This window comes from Clytia hemisphaerica, unplaced genomic scaffold (assembly GCF_902728285.1).
Source record: "Clytia hemisphaerica strain Z4C2 unplaced genomic scaffold, Clytia hemisphaerica genome assembly, whole genome shotgun sequence".
Lineage (NCBI taxonomy): Eukaryota > Metazoa > Cnidaria > Hydrozoa > Leptothecata > Clytiidae > Clytia > Clytia hemisphaerica.
Genome location: NW_027104076.1, coordinates 1,085,230 through 1,100,586, shown reverse-complemented (window position 1 = coordinate 1,100,586; position 15,357 = coordinate 1,085,230). Strand labels below are relative to the sequence as shown.

At 34.8% G+C, this 15,357-nt stretch overlaps 1 protein-coding gene across 1 annotated transcript; it reads right to left on the bottom strand.

Moving 5' to 3' along the window:
- Positions 1 to 5,163: 5,163 nt before the first annotated feature.
- LOC136812613 (transmembrane emp24 domain-containing protein 4-like) lies at positions 5,164 to 14,238 on the bottom strand. Its single transcript, XM_067069145.1, has 4 exons — positions 14,042 to 14,238; positions 7,569 to 7,795; positions 6,075 to 6,221; positions 5,164 to 5,444 (listed from the first exon to the last, which is right to left on the bottom strand). Exons 1-4 carry the CDS (start codon positions 14,163 to 14,165, stop codon positions 5,295 to 5,297), a joined length of 648 nt encoding a protein of 215 aa, XP_066925246.1. The 5' UTR covers positions 14,166 to 14,238; the 3' UTR covers positions 5,164 to 5,294.
- Positions 14,239 to 15,357: the final 1,119 nt, after the last annotated feature.

The following is a 15,357-nucleotide window of genomic DNA, read 5'->3' as shown; positions in this document are numbered from 1 at the left end:
ATCTGTAACGATAATAATTATTCCAAAATTGACTTTTCATCTGTTTAAAGTGTCAGATTTGAAGTTTAAAATCACATTTTTTTTCTCAGGAAATTGTATTTTTTGTAAAGATCTTTGAATTTTTTTTTTTCTGAAAACTTTTTTCAAATTCTTTTTCTCAAATTTCTGAATCTTTCGATCTGAATTATTTGTGAATTTTTTTTCTGAAAACTTTATTCTACCGTAGGGGGGGGGGTTTGTACTTTTACGGTGTGACGGGATTGGCTCTTTTTTAGTACGGTATTACGGGATTTGGCGAAAAAAGAGACGGGAAAACGGTATTTTAAAATCAGACGGTGACGATATTCAGGTACATTTTTTCCCTGTACAAGTCGGTGAGATGGTGTTATAATTTTTTCAATTTTCGGGATTACGGGATTCAGCAAAAATTTTGACGGGAAACTGTATTTCGAACCCCTTCAAACCCCCCCCCCCTACCGTGGCTGATCTGGTATTTCGAAGTTTTTAGTTATTTTGCTTTTGGCGGCCGCCCTATTAAGAAAAAAGGTGGTAAAAGACGCGGCCGCCCTTTATAACTGACGACCGCCCTTTATAAATAGCGGCCGCGTTTTTAAAGGGCTGCCGCCTGTTATAAAGAGTGGGCGCCAGTTATATAGGGCGGCCGCCTTTATCGAAGGAAAAGGGTGACCACTTATTATAAAAGGCGGCCGCCAAAAGCAAAATAACTACAAACTTCGAAATACCAGATCAGCCACGGTATTTTTCAAATCCTTTTCCCAAATCTATTTCTGAATCTTTCTTCTCTCTTTGAATTTTGTTTTTCTGTAAAATTATTTTCTCAAATTCATTTCTGAATCTTTCTTCTCTCTTTGAATTTTGTTTTTCTGTAAAATTATTTTCTCAAATTCATTTCTGAATCTTGCTTCTCTCTTTTAAATTTTTTTTCTGAAAACTTTTTCGGATCTTTGTCTCAAATTTATTTCTGAAGCTTTCTTGGGGGGTTTCACGTTTGGCGGAGGAGCGGAATCGGCCCTTTTTTCGGACGGAGTGGCGGAATTTGGTGAAAATTTAGACGGAATTACGGAAATTGGGTTCTCTGACGGAGACGGAAAATTAGACAATTTTAGTGCGGAAAAACGGAATTTAGCAAAAAAAAATGCGGAATTTCGGAATTGGTGAAAGATATTCCAAATTTGCGGAATTTTCGACAAAAATATTGAATTTCAAAGGAATTTTGGTTCAATTTAAGACGGTTTGACGGAAATTGGAGAAAAAATTGGCGGAATTGCGGAATCGGGTACCCCCTGAAAACTTTTTCAAATTCTTTTTCTCAAATTTATTTTTGAATCTTTTTTCTCTCTTTTAAATTTTTTTCTTAAAACCTTTTTCAAATCCTTTTTCCCAAATTTATTTCTCAATCTTTCTTTCTGAATTGTTTTTTAGTTTTTTTTTGTCTGAACTTTTTCCAAATTAATTTTCTCAAATTTATTTCTAAATCTTTCTCTATATGTGCCCAATATATATAAGCCGCATCTCCTGAGTGAATTAGTACACGTTTTTTTTTATTAGAACACCTAGAATTTGGCTGAGCCTGGATGTGCTTATTTTTTTAGAAATTTTCAGCCTTAAATGTTCTTAAATGCGTTCTTAATTTTTCAGACTACTCTAAATTGATAATATCATGCAAAATAAAGAGCACTTAAAATTGGTACAATTTGGACAATATTTGACTCTCGATTTTAGAAAATCCATGCCTAAGTTGGGTTAAAACTGCTTGAAGGTTGAAAAGAGGAAAAAATTGTAGTTCCTTGTCATTTTTTTCTAAACTGAGGCTGGGCATGTTCTTACGATGTTCTTAATTTTTTGACGAATTTCAGCCTCAATGTTTTTATAAACTGAGTTCTAATTTAAAAAAAACGTGTAATAGTTATCGGACAGTTGCGAGTACAATATGAGAAATATTTTACGAGGTCCGGAAAATCCGGAACGAGTGAAATATTTCCATATTGTATGAGCAAATGTCTGATAACTGGTTTATCGGTGACCCAAAAAATGCATTTTTTGTGTTGGAAAAAAGTGCAGGGCAAAATTTTGTAGCAAAGTGACATTAGATTGTTTCCACCGCTACAATGCAACAACATTTTTTCGTTAATTCATATGTTGTACATGTAAAATACAATATATATTGTATTCTTTTTAACCAATCAGATCGCAGATATTTTTTGGATCGTCGATAACACAGAATATTCTTATATATACGATGATGCTATTATCTGCATCAAAATTTCCGAAACGTTGATTACAGTATTTCTTTAAAATAAACTAAAAGAATTCCTCTTCTCTGTCAGAAGAGTTCAAAAAACATAAACTGATTCATTTTACTTTTTGGTTAGTTTTAGTTCTAATTTGATTGCCCTATATGCTGACCGAATGGTCTCCTATTTCAATAACTATTGCCTTGGTCCTTGGTCTTCTAAAAGTGCGCTAAAGCCAAAAAATATTCTAAAAAAGATTTTTCCTCTACAACACAACTAATTGCTCATAACGTTATGAATTGATCAAATTGATAACCAAGAAAAACTTTCATGACAAATTTTCTTTCTCTCTACATTTCTTTTTAATGGTCAATGATATTTCTCAATGAAAGATTACCGTTCAAAGTAATTTCAGTAGTTTAAAGGGTTTTATTTTTACATGTAAGTGTTTTCGTTTCATATCAGACACATACATGTTTTTTTTATAAGCATACAAAAATCCGAAAGAGGCTCAGAGATGCTTAGGTTCAAAGCTTAATAAGGCTGAAAAATGCTTGAGGGGATGCTTAAATCTAAAACATAAATTTAGGGAAATACTGAAAATCCGTAAAATTCCAGCCAAAATCAGGAAAAAAACATTTTTCGTAGGCTCAAGTAATGTCTGCCATATGCTAGATTTTTCCCCATATCTGAGTCTAGATATGCTTATAAGTGCAATGCTTATAAAAAAAAAACATGTATTTCATACCAGGACAGTGTCTTGCTATTGTCGTATTGTTATGATACAAGCAATTTCTGACTAATCTTGCACCGCACACATCCTTGTCAATCCAATGTGAAAAAACTTTTGAATTAAAATTGATGAGTAAGCAATTTCACTCTTATTAAAAAAACAAAACCTTTAATGACGTGCAAAATAATTCCAGTAGTTTTATGAGACCGCAACGAAAATTCATACAATCCTCAATTACAGTCAGTCAAAACATATAACTGGTAAGAAAACTAAATTACCCAGTGAAAGAAGGTAGAATGTGTGCCTTTCCCTGGATGATCCAGAGTTACGACGAACAATAAATCTTAAATTGAAGATGAGAGCTAAAGAAGGAAAATGTGAACGCAAATGTTCAACGTTCTCAAAAGAAGGTCTATTTTGCTGGTTGAGTATCGTCGCTCAGACTTTTTTCAAATATATAAGCTATGATAGTAAAATCATACAGGTTTTTCACGCTGACCGTCAAATGAACTATTGCCAAAGCAGAATCATACTGCGAATCATAAGGGCACGTTTCTGTGATCGAAATTCATTCAGGTCTTGCAATCTAACGATAAGTCAACTTCAATAGGGGTAATCTAATGTTTAAATCGATCAATAAAACATGGTGGCCAGCACTTCTTTTCAACAAATTCAAGGGTTTCAAGGGTCATTTTTCACTAATTTTCCAGGATTCCAAGGGTTTTTTACCACAAACTTTCAAGGGTTCCTAGGGTTTTTAGTTGGAAATCTGTGAACAGTAGGAGAAAGGTAGACTTTTCAACTCAAGACGTTTTCTTTAACAAAATCATAAAAAACTTGAAATCGTTTGAACAAATTAGTCTTTTCAATCCCCTTGATTATGAACAGCACCTCGATAACATTCTTCAACAGATACTTTCTTTATAGTTGTGGTAAAGGAGGGCCCAACCATAGACGGAGAAAATCTTTGATTTTCAGTGCTTTAGATTGGCTGATAATTGATAATCTTACAACCCATTCTATCACCCCGACCTAGCGATCTCATATGATTCCAGTAGCACTTAACGGGTTAGAGGGTAAACCCCTTAAGAATGAGCGTGGAATATCTCCTTGAACCTCGGGGATTCCAAAAGAATGTTTTCTCATTTAATTCACTGACGTTTGTAATTTTTGTATTTCTGAAAGTTAAAATGGCTAAAAAAGGCCACAAAATTTGGGATTTCAAGGGTTTCAAGGGTATAAATCTTGCACCTCACGGGTCCCCACAATAATATTGATTTTTCAAGGGTTTCAAGGGTTTCAAGGGCAGGAAAAATCAAGAGTGTTTCAAGGGTTTCAAGGAATTCAAGGGTCGCTGGCCACCATGATAAAGTCTAAATGAAGAGAAAAGTGTGAACAAATTCCGAAATTGAAAAACAGAAATGCCCAGGTTTTTTGATAAAAGAAATGAATAAATATTCCTAATATATTTTGACATTTCTCACTCTACTAAAAATACAAGTAATGATGACAAAATATAATTCATTGAAAACCGGGTCATGAAAAGTTATTGGGTATAATATACAATGTCACTAAATATTGTGCGGCTTTTTAAAAAGGTTATACAAAATATTTCCCATTCTTTTACAAGCCCGTGAAAAAAAATGCCAGGCCAAAATTCAAGTAGATCAAGTTTCTCTAATAATATAAACATTACAGAAGCTCTTTAAGTATGTTGTTATTATCCAAATCTGTGGGACATGTTACCCCCTGGAAAGATACATTGATCGCTAAACACAAAACTTAGCCACAGGTTCAAATAGGCTTTTCTACCGATCATAACTCAAACCCAAATACAAATGTTCTTGTTGTTTTCAAGTTGAGGCCAAGAAAACCTCAAGTTAAAAATTGTAACTTAAAAACCTGTCAATTTCTCGGTCGAATACTAAGGATAATTCAACCAAGATAATTAAACTTAGTCCAATCGACCAAAAAAAAAATTCACTCCTATCTCCAAAAAATTACTTAAAATAAACTCACAATCGTTTTTAAGTTAAAAATTCGAAAAAAAAAGAATATAGATGCACGAGAAAAAAAAAAAGTTTTAAAAATCACCATTCCCAGTCAAAAGTGTGTTTTAATTTTTCGAAAGTCAATACAAAGAAACAGAATTTTCTCTGAGTGATCTTCTCAGAACCAAAAAAAGTCAAAGTAAAAGCATTTCAAAAATACGAATACGAAAACTACTAAATTTGAAAATTCCTAGAATGGTTAGGGAGAAAAACAAATTCAAATTATATTCGCGGTTTAGTACCAGAGAAATAAATTTAGACTAGTTTCTTAGCTTCGAAAAATCCTTTGAGATGTCTCATTTGCCAGAATCCAGTAGCCAAGAGGACGACAGTTTGGAGGAGCGCCCACCATAAGACGCGTTGGTTAGTACTTTCACTAGTGGTTCGGAAGCGTTCTTCACGGTACTGAAACACGGAAAACAAAAAATTTCAATTTCAAAGGAAAACAGCCTCATCTAATTCGACGTTCTACTACACACTTTTTTTATAAGATGACGTGTTTTTCCATATTTATCATGGATATTCTTAACTTTTTGGTTAAAATCATCCTGAAGTATTCTTACAATATTCTTAGGTTAGGATGCAAACCCACCCTCCTAAATCTAGCATGCAATATATACCTCAAGCAAGAATTTGGCATTTTTGTGAAACTTCTTAGCATTGCTGGGGAATAATTGGCAATTTACAGGTAAAAGGCTCTAAAAGTGGTATTCTTTAATATTCTTATAAAGTATATTCTTATAAAAGAAAAAGCATGCATTCGATACGCTCCGTTTTTCGATGATATTGATTGAAAGTCATTGTCAACAAAAAGCTGCCATAAACGACGCTATACTATTTGATACGCTTCCTTATTCGATAAAAAATCAAATTCAAATATTGAAAACTTGTCAAACATACTAAATCTGTTAAAACAAAGGGGAAAAAGTGTCAAAATTGTACTGAGGCTATCCCTTAAAAGAGTCGTCCATTAAGGGCAGGGTAATTCTCTTGTTTAAAGGAAGAATCGTTGAAAGTTTTAAAAGTAAAACTTACTCTTTGGTAAGCTTGTTCTTTAGTGATTTGATCGATTTGATCCAAGAGTTGTCTCATTCTCAATTGTAATTCAGTCAATTTATCTTTGGCGGCGATTTGGGCGTAATCATTGGCGTGTTCACCGACCAAAATCTCTAAATGCACTCTCTGAAATGAAAAAAGGGTGAAGAATTTACCGTGATGTTTTTATAAGGACAATTTTCAAAGAACACAAAGCTAATAGTTGATCAAAATCAACAACAGCAAATTATAAGTACAGAGCATCAGATTTATGAAATTACCAATGAGGGCTAGTTATGATCTCTCTTTTAGGTTTATAAGGAAAAGAAGTCCTTAAGTAAGTATGAAAAGATCACAATCAGACCATGTTCGCACGTGACGGTTCCGTTTCGCTCCGAAACAAAATGAAGCCATTCTATTGGTTAGAAGTGACGTTTCACTTGGATGTAATCAATAGAATGGCCTCAATTCGCTTCGGAGCGAAACGGAGCCATCACGTGCGAGCATGGGCTCAGTCATGGAATTTCGAGAGAAATGTGCCCATCGGAGTCAGGGGCCTCAATTTCTTGTTTATTATAGAGCTATCCAACCTCGTGCCTTGCGCATTATCAGCATTTTTTGTTGCCTAACGATGGTGCTAGATAACACCCTGGCATTGGCTATTTTTCAGTCGCGAAAGATAACGTAATTCAAAAACAAAACATCATATTTCATTTGCTCCTCGATTTTAAAGTCGTTGCACTGCCATTTAATTGTAAAGGCCGGACTCCACTTTCGCGCGAAATGGGCGACAGTTTTTTTCTTAACCTTTTTTGCCTGAAGAAAAGATTACGTCAAAAAAAAGTTTCGCGCGAACAAAAAAAAAGTTATTCATCCGTTACATCGATTTCTACCAATGGAATTGCACTAATCTGACGTAACGGCTTAAAAAAGTTGACCTTATTTCAATTTTCTATTTTTTCGCTCGAAACTTTTTTAATGTATGTGCATAATCTTTTCTGCAGGTAAAAAAAGATTGACAAAAACTTTCACTCATTTTCGCGCGAAAGTGGAGACCGGCCTTCAGATTTTTATGACGTATTTTTTTTAGAAGTCCCCCCTCCCCTCTGACATCAATCAGTAACGTAAATAAAGCCTGGAATACACGGGGCGAGGTTGAATTCTATCTTGTGTTTAAGAAATTTTAGTCTGTAAAGGGATAATCAGATGATCTTTTGCCTATAGATCCTTTTGATGGTCCCGAGCGACACCTGCATATCTTTTTGTCTAAAACTTGAAATTTGTAAAAATGGGTTATAACACGCTTTTTACGTTAGAATTGTATTGTTTTCTGCTAAAAGTCAAAAACTTGTCACTGATAATTCAATATTTCCAAAAAGAATTTGAACAAAAAGATTTTAGAGGTTTTTATGATCTTGAAAAATATTTCACATCGTCCGATTATCCCAAATCCGTAAAACCATTAAACGAATTCTGAAAAAGACAAAAACTTACCAATCTTCCACCAGCAAATAAGCTCCATCTAGTTGAGTTAGTATGTAAACAAATATGATGCTCTCCTGGTGTGTGAGATGTGAATGTGAAACGACCTTCAGAGGAGTAGAATTTGGATAAAACAACCTTGTTATCGGGGTCTAACACTTCGACATGCATTCCGATTCCAGGACTTGCTGGTAAGTAATCGTTGGATTGGTCATCATAAAGTTGGGTACGGTATTTTCCTATAAAGATGAACAAACATAAAAAAAGTTGATGAAATAAGAAATAACACTAAATTATTACTATCTATCACTGGTCAAAATTTCAAGTTAATGGGATTCTTATTTCATGAGATACTTAGTCTGGAGATCCATACTCTCTAACCAAAACTTACAACACATTTAAGCAAAAATCCCATCAGAAGCTACTCACTGAGAACATGGTAATTATGACCCAGTTTGAATTTGTTTACATTTGGTTTGAATTTTGTGCCAAAAAAAGCCGTTGGTAAAGTAGCCAATCAGATTCACACACTTCCAATCAAAACAATAATATCATGTGATTTCAACAATTGTTTAGTCAATTGAATTCTGCGCCAGGACCCTGCATCTTCATTAATACTTGACCTACTACTGTCTTTCCTCTGTTTTTTTTCTCCATTAAGCCTGGTACACACGTAGAACTTTCTTATATAGACAGTGTAGGCAAAGCCTCTCAGCTATGAGATACCAGGAAATATTCTCAATATTCAACATTTTCAACTGGAGCACTGCACTGGCTGGAGTAATTTGTTTTTCAATAGACTGTAGCGTTCTCCTGGACAACTATTATTTCTAATTCAGCATGTAATCAAGGCCTAACGAATCGAAGCGCTTTCTCAGAGATTAAATCGACAAATTTTGGTTTATTGGGGATGACATTCAAACTCATTTTGCAACAACAAACGTTTTGACGTTGAGGTCTTTGACCCAACCCCCTTTCTAGAACGCCAAGCGTGACAACCAGAAATTTACCTCAATTACCGCAGTAATTTCCATCCTTCGTTTCACCGCCATCTTTCCCACTAACAATCACAAAATGCATTGTTTTACAGAAAGTTCAATTTCAAAATATAATAGAGATAATCTTCAAGCCTTTCCTAATACCTTGAGATCAAATGCCTGATTACCAATCAAAGCAGCAAAGTTTCAAAACAAGTGTAACAGAGCAAGAACTACGCAGCTTCCCTCGCTGCTTTACTCTACCATAGAATCTCATATTTGCTGTGGGAGTAATTTTGGCGAGTTACTTGGTAAATTGAATTGCAGGTAAATAAAAAAGCGTGGTTGGATATTAATAATAAATCATGCAAGATCTTAAAATCAATAAGATGGCAAGAATTCAGATGATATTCTAATCTCAAATTCATTAATGATATTAATCATATGTATGACATCACTTTTGTTATTAGGAGATACAGTACAAATTTTGTAAATCAGTTTTTTTAAATTTAACTTTTTAATAAAATTTGAATGGCCAACCTAGTCATTCATGTGAGGGTTATGCATGTTAGCCTCGACTGATGCAAGTTACTAAATCTCATGGTAGGAAATATCATCAACCATAAAAACAGAGATATGACATTTATAAAAGATAGGGGCCCTATAGTTAGGGTGTGCACTCTTCCGGACATTTGGCACAGAACAAGAAAGAATTCACCAAAATGAACTTCAAAATGAACTTGGGTGCACCAAAAAAAAGAAAACAGAACGTAGTTGTCTAAGAAAACTGCTATTTCTTTTTAGAATCTTCCTTACAATCTAGTTTTTAACATCAAAGCGGGAACTAATTGCATGGGTTTCCGAGTTGATCCCGATGGGTGTCAAATTTTTCAATTCTTCAAATTACTTTTTTTAATTTTCTTTCTATCATAATGAAGGTCAATCAAACAAGTAACTAGCATTTCCTCCGCTCTCTGTGTAAGGTTTAGATAAGCTAGATAGCATCACTTAATAAGAACTTTTTTAAGTTTTTTTTTCTTCAACCTTTTTTTTACCACAAGCAATTATTCAAGGCTGAGATATAGAAGAGCGGGTATAGGCATTTGCGCCTGTGTTTGCTGACTGACAGATTCAGTTTCACTTTCAGCCAGCGAGTGAGCGAGCGATTCTTTGTAAGAGAATCGTCAAATAACTTCTTTCAGAATCATTGAACTTCTCGTTTTATACTTTAAAGGCAGAATGATAATTGATTTCCGGGTCAAAGTGTTTGACACTTGATCCAATCGTTTGCTTATCTTTCTTGCGTGGTCGTTATTTGAATTTCAGTATTCAATGCTTATAAAAAATGGTTGTTATAAGGGTATTAAACTCCTCACTAGGAGGAAACAGATCATATAATCTAATTGAACGCGCAATTACTAATAGCAATTAACATTATATACATAATGCGTCGATATCTCTTCACTCTCATGAAAATGTGATTCAAAGTTAAAGTGATGAGCACAAAAACAAAATCAAGAAATGGAAAATTGGACATCTATTGGGATTGAACTCGGAAAACCATGCTTATGAGACAGACGCTCTAACCGCTTGAGCTAACCACGCTTGAGAGTGTGAGGGAAAGCGTGAACTTATAAGAAAGAAAAAGGAAATAAAGAAACGAGAAGAAAATTAGTTCCCGCTTTGATGTTATTATCGAAACAAAAGGACCAGTCACGCCGACATTCCTTTCCACACGTCAGCAATCTAGTTTTTATAAATATAAAAACTAGATTGTAAGGAAGATTCTAAAAAAAATTGCAGTTTTCTTAGACAATACGTTATAAGTTTGTCAAGATATTGAGAGTTTCCTGGGATTTAAATCTTTTGTTCATTCTTTCTTTATCGTATAGAGGATACTCTAACTTGAATTTTGAGCTATCATACATTAGGTTTGAAAAAGTAGCTCGGAAATTATTTCAAAATACTGACTTTTCTTTTTTAATGTTGAAATTTCAAAAATCATAAAAAACAGCGTATAGAGCTGCCAGTCAAAATTTCTTAATTTTCAAATTCAAAACCTATGCCATTTGAAAGCCCTTATCATAAGAGAAAAAATGAGCGGTCATTTACCTGGCAAAAACTTTTAGTTCTTGAGAAATATCAATTTGAAGTTCCAATTTTACAGCTAGACTTTGGTAACAAGACTCCCCAACTAAATTCCACGATTTTTTGGCACTCAGTTTTAATTTTGCTTAAACCAAATCTTGGCAAGGTTTTACCTTGCACGGCCTTGAAATTCAGTCAACCAGCTTCAAACTTTTGTTTACTATGAATGATGTGGAAAAGATATCGAAAAACAAGTTTTCGCATTTAATTTGATCTGAGAGGATCTTGAATGAATTTTTGTTTTAAAGTTGATTTTGATGACAATTAATTGCCCATACTTTACAACATCTAGGACAATTTATTGTCCATTTTTGGACCTTTTTACAAGATTTTATAATTGGAATCTTGTTGTAGGATAAGGTTCTTCATGTGTACCAAATTTCGACTTGATCGGAGCACCCTATCAAGACTTATTGATCTTGGATAACTCATTATCCTTTCAGTTAGGACAATTCATTGTCCTTTTTAGGACCGCAGTTCAAAAGCTTATATCTCTTTAAGTATACCTTTTACAGTTACGGGACCAGCATGGGTCCGAAAACGGACCTTTTAACTTAACCACAGGTATCAGTGTAGGGCCTAGTAGACATTTAGGAGTCTTTAATTTTCAAAACTAGTCAGGGGTGTAAAGATGGTGCAAAAACAGCTATTTTTTGTACCATTTAAATGACAGTGTCCAAAAAGAAGAGGCTTTTGGCTTTCGAAAACATCCACACGTTTAGTTATAACCTTTCCTAAGTTTCAAAGAAAATCAGAAAACAAAACTAAAATGTCTCTTTTGACCCGAATCCAGAGGAAAACCCGAGCAAAGCATTGATTGGGGAAAAGCAGGAATCACGTGGCAAAAGCATGGTAAAAAAAATATGCTGGTAGACGAAAGACATCACTCGTAATTGTTATTTATGTAAGATATATACCTAGAAAATTTTTTTACATTCAGGCAATTATGTCCAGACGATCTCAATCGAACGGAATCGACGATCGAACCAGTCTAACCAAATTGAACGCAATCAACCGATTCAAATTCGATTGTCGAACACAATTGAGTCTCAATCGAATGTCACAGCAATTTTCGGATTCGATTGATATTCGATTGCGTCCGATTGATGTGCGATTGCGTTCGATTGTCGATTCATTGACCCCCAGATTTTTCATCGCATAATTTTGGGAAATTGAAAGTAATTTTATTCAGCTTGTTATGTTTGAGAGCTTGGATGTTGGGAAGCTGCATAAATAAAGCCAGACAATCTCAATCGAACGGAATCGATGGTCGAACCAGTCGAACAACAACAATCGAACCAATTGAATATTACCCAGAATTTTGACGTTCGATTGAGATTCGATTGTGTTTGACAATCGAATTTCAATCAGTCGATTGCGTTCGATTTGGTTTGACTGGTTCGATCGTCGTTTCCGTTCCATTTCGAGCAAGCTATGGGCCAAATTGAAAAGTCCCGTTCCTGTCACGGAAGGAAATCAGAGCCTTTTTTGGTCTTTTTTTGAAAAATGGTAAAATGAATGAAAATAGTATTAGTCCTGAATTAAAGCCTTCATAGTACTACTACTTCCAAAGCAAAATAAATTTCATAAAAGTTTTTCCTCGTTGAATAATTGAACTTTGAAGGTTCTGTCACGGAAGGAACGCAGCGAAGACATTAAAAAAGACAAAAGTATGCTGATTCAGATTCCTGTGAATTTAAAGAGAATTTTAAAACCAAAATACCACCAGAAGAAACTAGTGAAGTGACACATCATATCATGAATCATAGCCATTTTTACTATTCAGCTCATTTCAAAACCTTGGAACTGTATTTTTATTGTTCAATTATAATGGTGATAATAATTAGGAAATTTTACAGGAAAGATTATATTTTTTAAGCAAAAAAACGTAAAAACGCGACCTTGCAAGCCAGTGAGCTACTTCCAAAGGCTCTAATTAGCATATTTCCATGGTGCTGAAGCGATTTAGAGGATTTAGAACCAGCTAGGAACAGTAGTTTTGCCAGAAAACCGGTTTTTAGGCCTCAAGAGCCGCCTGGGCTTTACGCTGTAAGCTTACAGCGCTGTACTAGAGCCTTAGTTTTAAGCTTATTCTGAGCTCCATACAGGGCTGAGCTGGTTCCCAATGGTCATAAACCTTGAAGGACACTCCCCTGCAATGGACTAGACCCATTGAAGTCCAGCGAAGGGGGCAGAACCGACAAATTTTCACTAAAATAGCTTAAAAACCCTTAAAAAGCTCTATTTAAGCGTTTTTAAGGCTTTTTTAAGCAAAAAACGTAAAAACGCAACCTTGAAAGCAAGTGAGCTACTTCCAAAGGCTCTAATTAGCATATTTCCATGGTGCTGAAGCGATTTTGAGCGTTTAGAACCCGCTGGGAACAGTAGTTTTGCCAGAAAACAGGTTTTTAGGCCTCCAGAGCCGCCTGGGCCTACACTGTAAGCTTACAGCGCTGTACTGGAGCCTTAGTTAAGCTTATTCTGAGCTCCATACAGGGTTGAGCTGGTTCCCAATGGTTCTAAACCTTGTAGGACACTCTCCTGCAATAAATTAGACCCATTGAAGTCCAAGATTTCTAAAAAAAACAAGATACTTTTAATCCGTCACGGAAGGACAAGGTGAAAGTGTCACGGAAGGACAATAATTTCAGACCTTGTAAGTGAATATGAAAGAGGTTGCTTTGGAATGTAATTTCATTTTTTGTTAGGGGGTACCAATAGTTAGAACTTGCAATAATATCAAGAATAGTGGACTTGCACAAAAACTGGTGAAAAAAACTTTTTGTCTTGAAATTGTCACGGAAGGAATTCGATATTTGAAAAAAAGTTTCTGCTTGCAGTACTTTTTTGTTGTTCGACTTATTTCAAAATGAATAAACCTATTAAACTAACTAGGGTATGTACTTGTTTTAAAACATCATTTCATTTTTGATTAATCATTTTATTATTCAAAAGAAGGTCCATTATATTTTAACACTTGTCCTTCCGTGACAAACCTCACTAGTTGTGTCTCGATAAAATCACCTGCTTACAGAGTCCAAAAGTGCGACTCGGTTGATTTAAAAGTTGAAATTGGAAAATTTAAGGGTTATTTAAATAAAAAATCACAGTTACTTATTTTGTTTGTAAGATTTTTGATTTTGTGTTTTGGTTGACGACTTTTCAATTTGGCCCCTATGTTGATTTGGACGTTAGATTGATTCAATTGACACCATCTGGTTAATAACACAAATGTAGGACTGAAAAAGATTATGAAGAGTAAGACATGTTACAAACAAATTTATAAAATTCTGCAAGGACTATAAGATAGCAAAAAAAACAAATGAAAATATGAAAAAGAAATACGTAACAAAAATATACCTGTGACCATTGTTTCATCTGGGATCTCTTCTATAAAACACTTCTTTTCTGTCTCTCCCATGTGGAAATAGAGTCCATGACAGTAAGAAATACTAAAAGATATCAAAAAGAGCCCGAAATTCATCTTTCAAAAGAGTTTTGATGTCCTTTCCACCGCCAAAAAATGTTTTGTTTACATCGAAATGTGTACGCAGCAATGGTACCATTATTAAGACGTGTATACTAACTTTACGGAAGCGATCTCGTTCCAGACCACGCGCGCGAAACTTTCGCTGCGCAAATTATCTGGAGAGCGAGAAATTACCTTATCTGATATTCCGATGGCGTATTGGCGGCCGCCCACGCTAAAGCTCTAAAGGAGCGGGCCAATAAATTTTCCCGACCTTCAGAGCTTTAGCGTGTCGGAAGAAAATTTCTACATCGGGTGCCAGATAAGAAATTACCTTGTCGGGGAAAAAAATGTCGGGGTAAAGTGACGAAAATTCTGAGGGGGTGACGAAATATTTCACATCGGCGAAATGTTTCCCCGACATTTTATCACCTGACAAAAACTTGTACCCGATTTTTTTATCCCCGACCAAAACATTTACCCGAAATTTTATACCGCAACCAAAATTCAAATCCAATTTTTTACACCTTTATTTACCGAAAATAGTGCTTTAAACGTCGAATTACAAGATCCATTTTCGAGCTAGTGAAGGAAACCATTTCTTTTGGACAATTTAGTTAAAGTGACGAATTTGAAATTTTGGTCAGGGAAAAGTGACGAAAATGCCTCTAGCTAGGTGACGAAATTTTTCCCCGACGAAAAAAAAAACCCCAACTAAATAAAACTCCGACATTTGTTTCCCCGATAAGGTAATTATTTTTTTTAATGGGAAAACCTTCAGGCCTTCAGAAAAATATGGGTCGGTGGATCGGTATGATTTATAATACAAATAAATTTCTAGGGTCGGAAGGTCAAAGTCTTAAAAATAGTGATGGTTTGAAGCAGTTTTTCCATTTTATCTAACCACACAGGTGGTGCATCTCGTGGCGCATAATTACGCTAATAATTGCAAGCTGATGGCCGAACTACTCTAGGTGTGGAACCATTTCCCCATCGCCGGCGATTCAGCGGATTTTGACTCTTTTTTACCTAAATCAATGACTTTTTGAATTTCATATTTTAATTCATAATAGAGAATAATGAATGAAAAAAAAATTAGTTTTTTGATAAAAACACCATCAATGTTAGTTTTAAAAATAGTAGAGGTCACCGCTATCATTATTAAAAAGGACGTGAATTTGAGATATCGATTTTCGATTGTAGATAC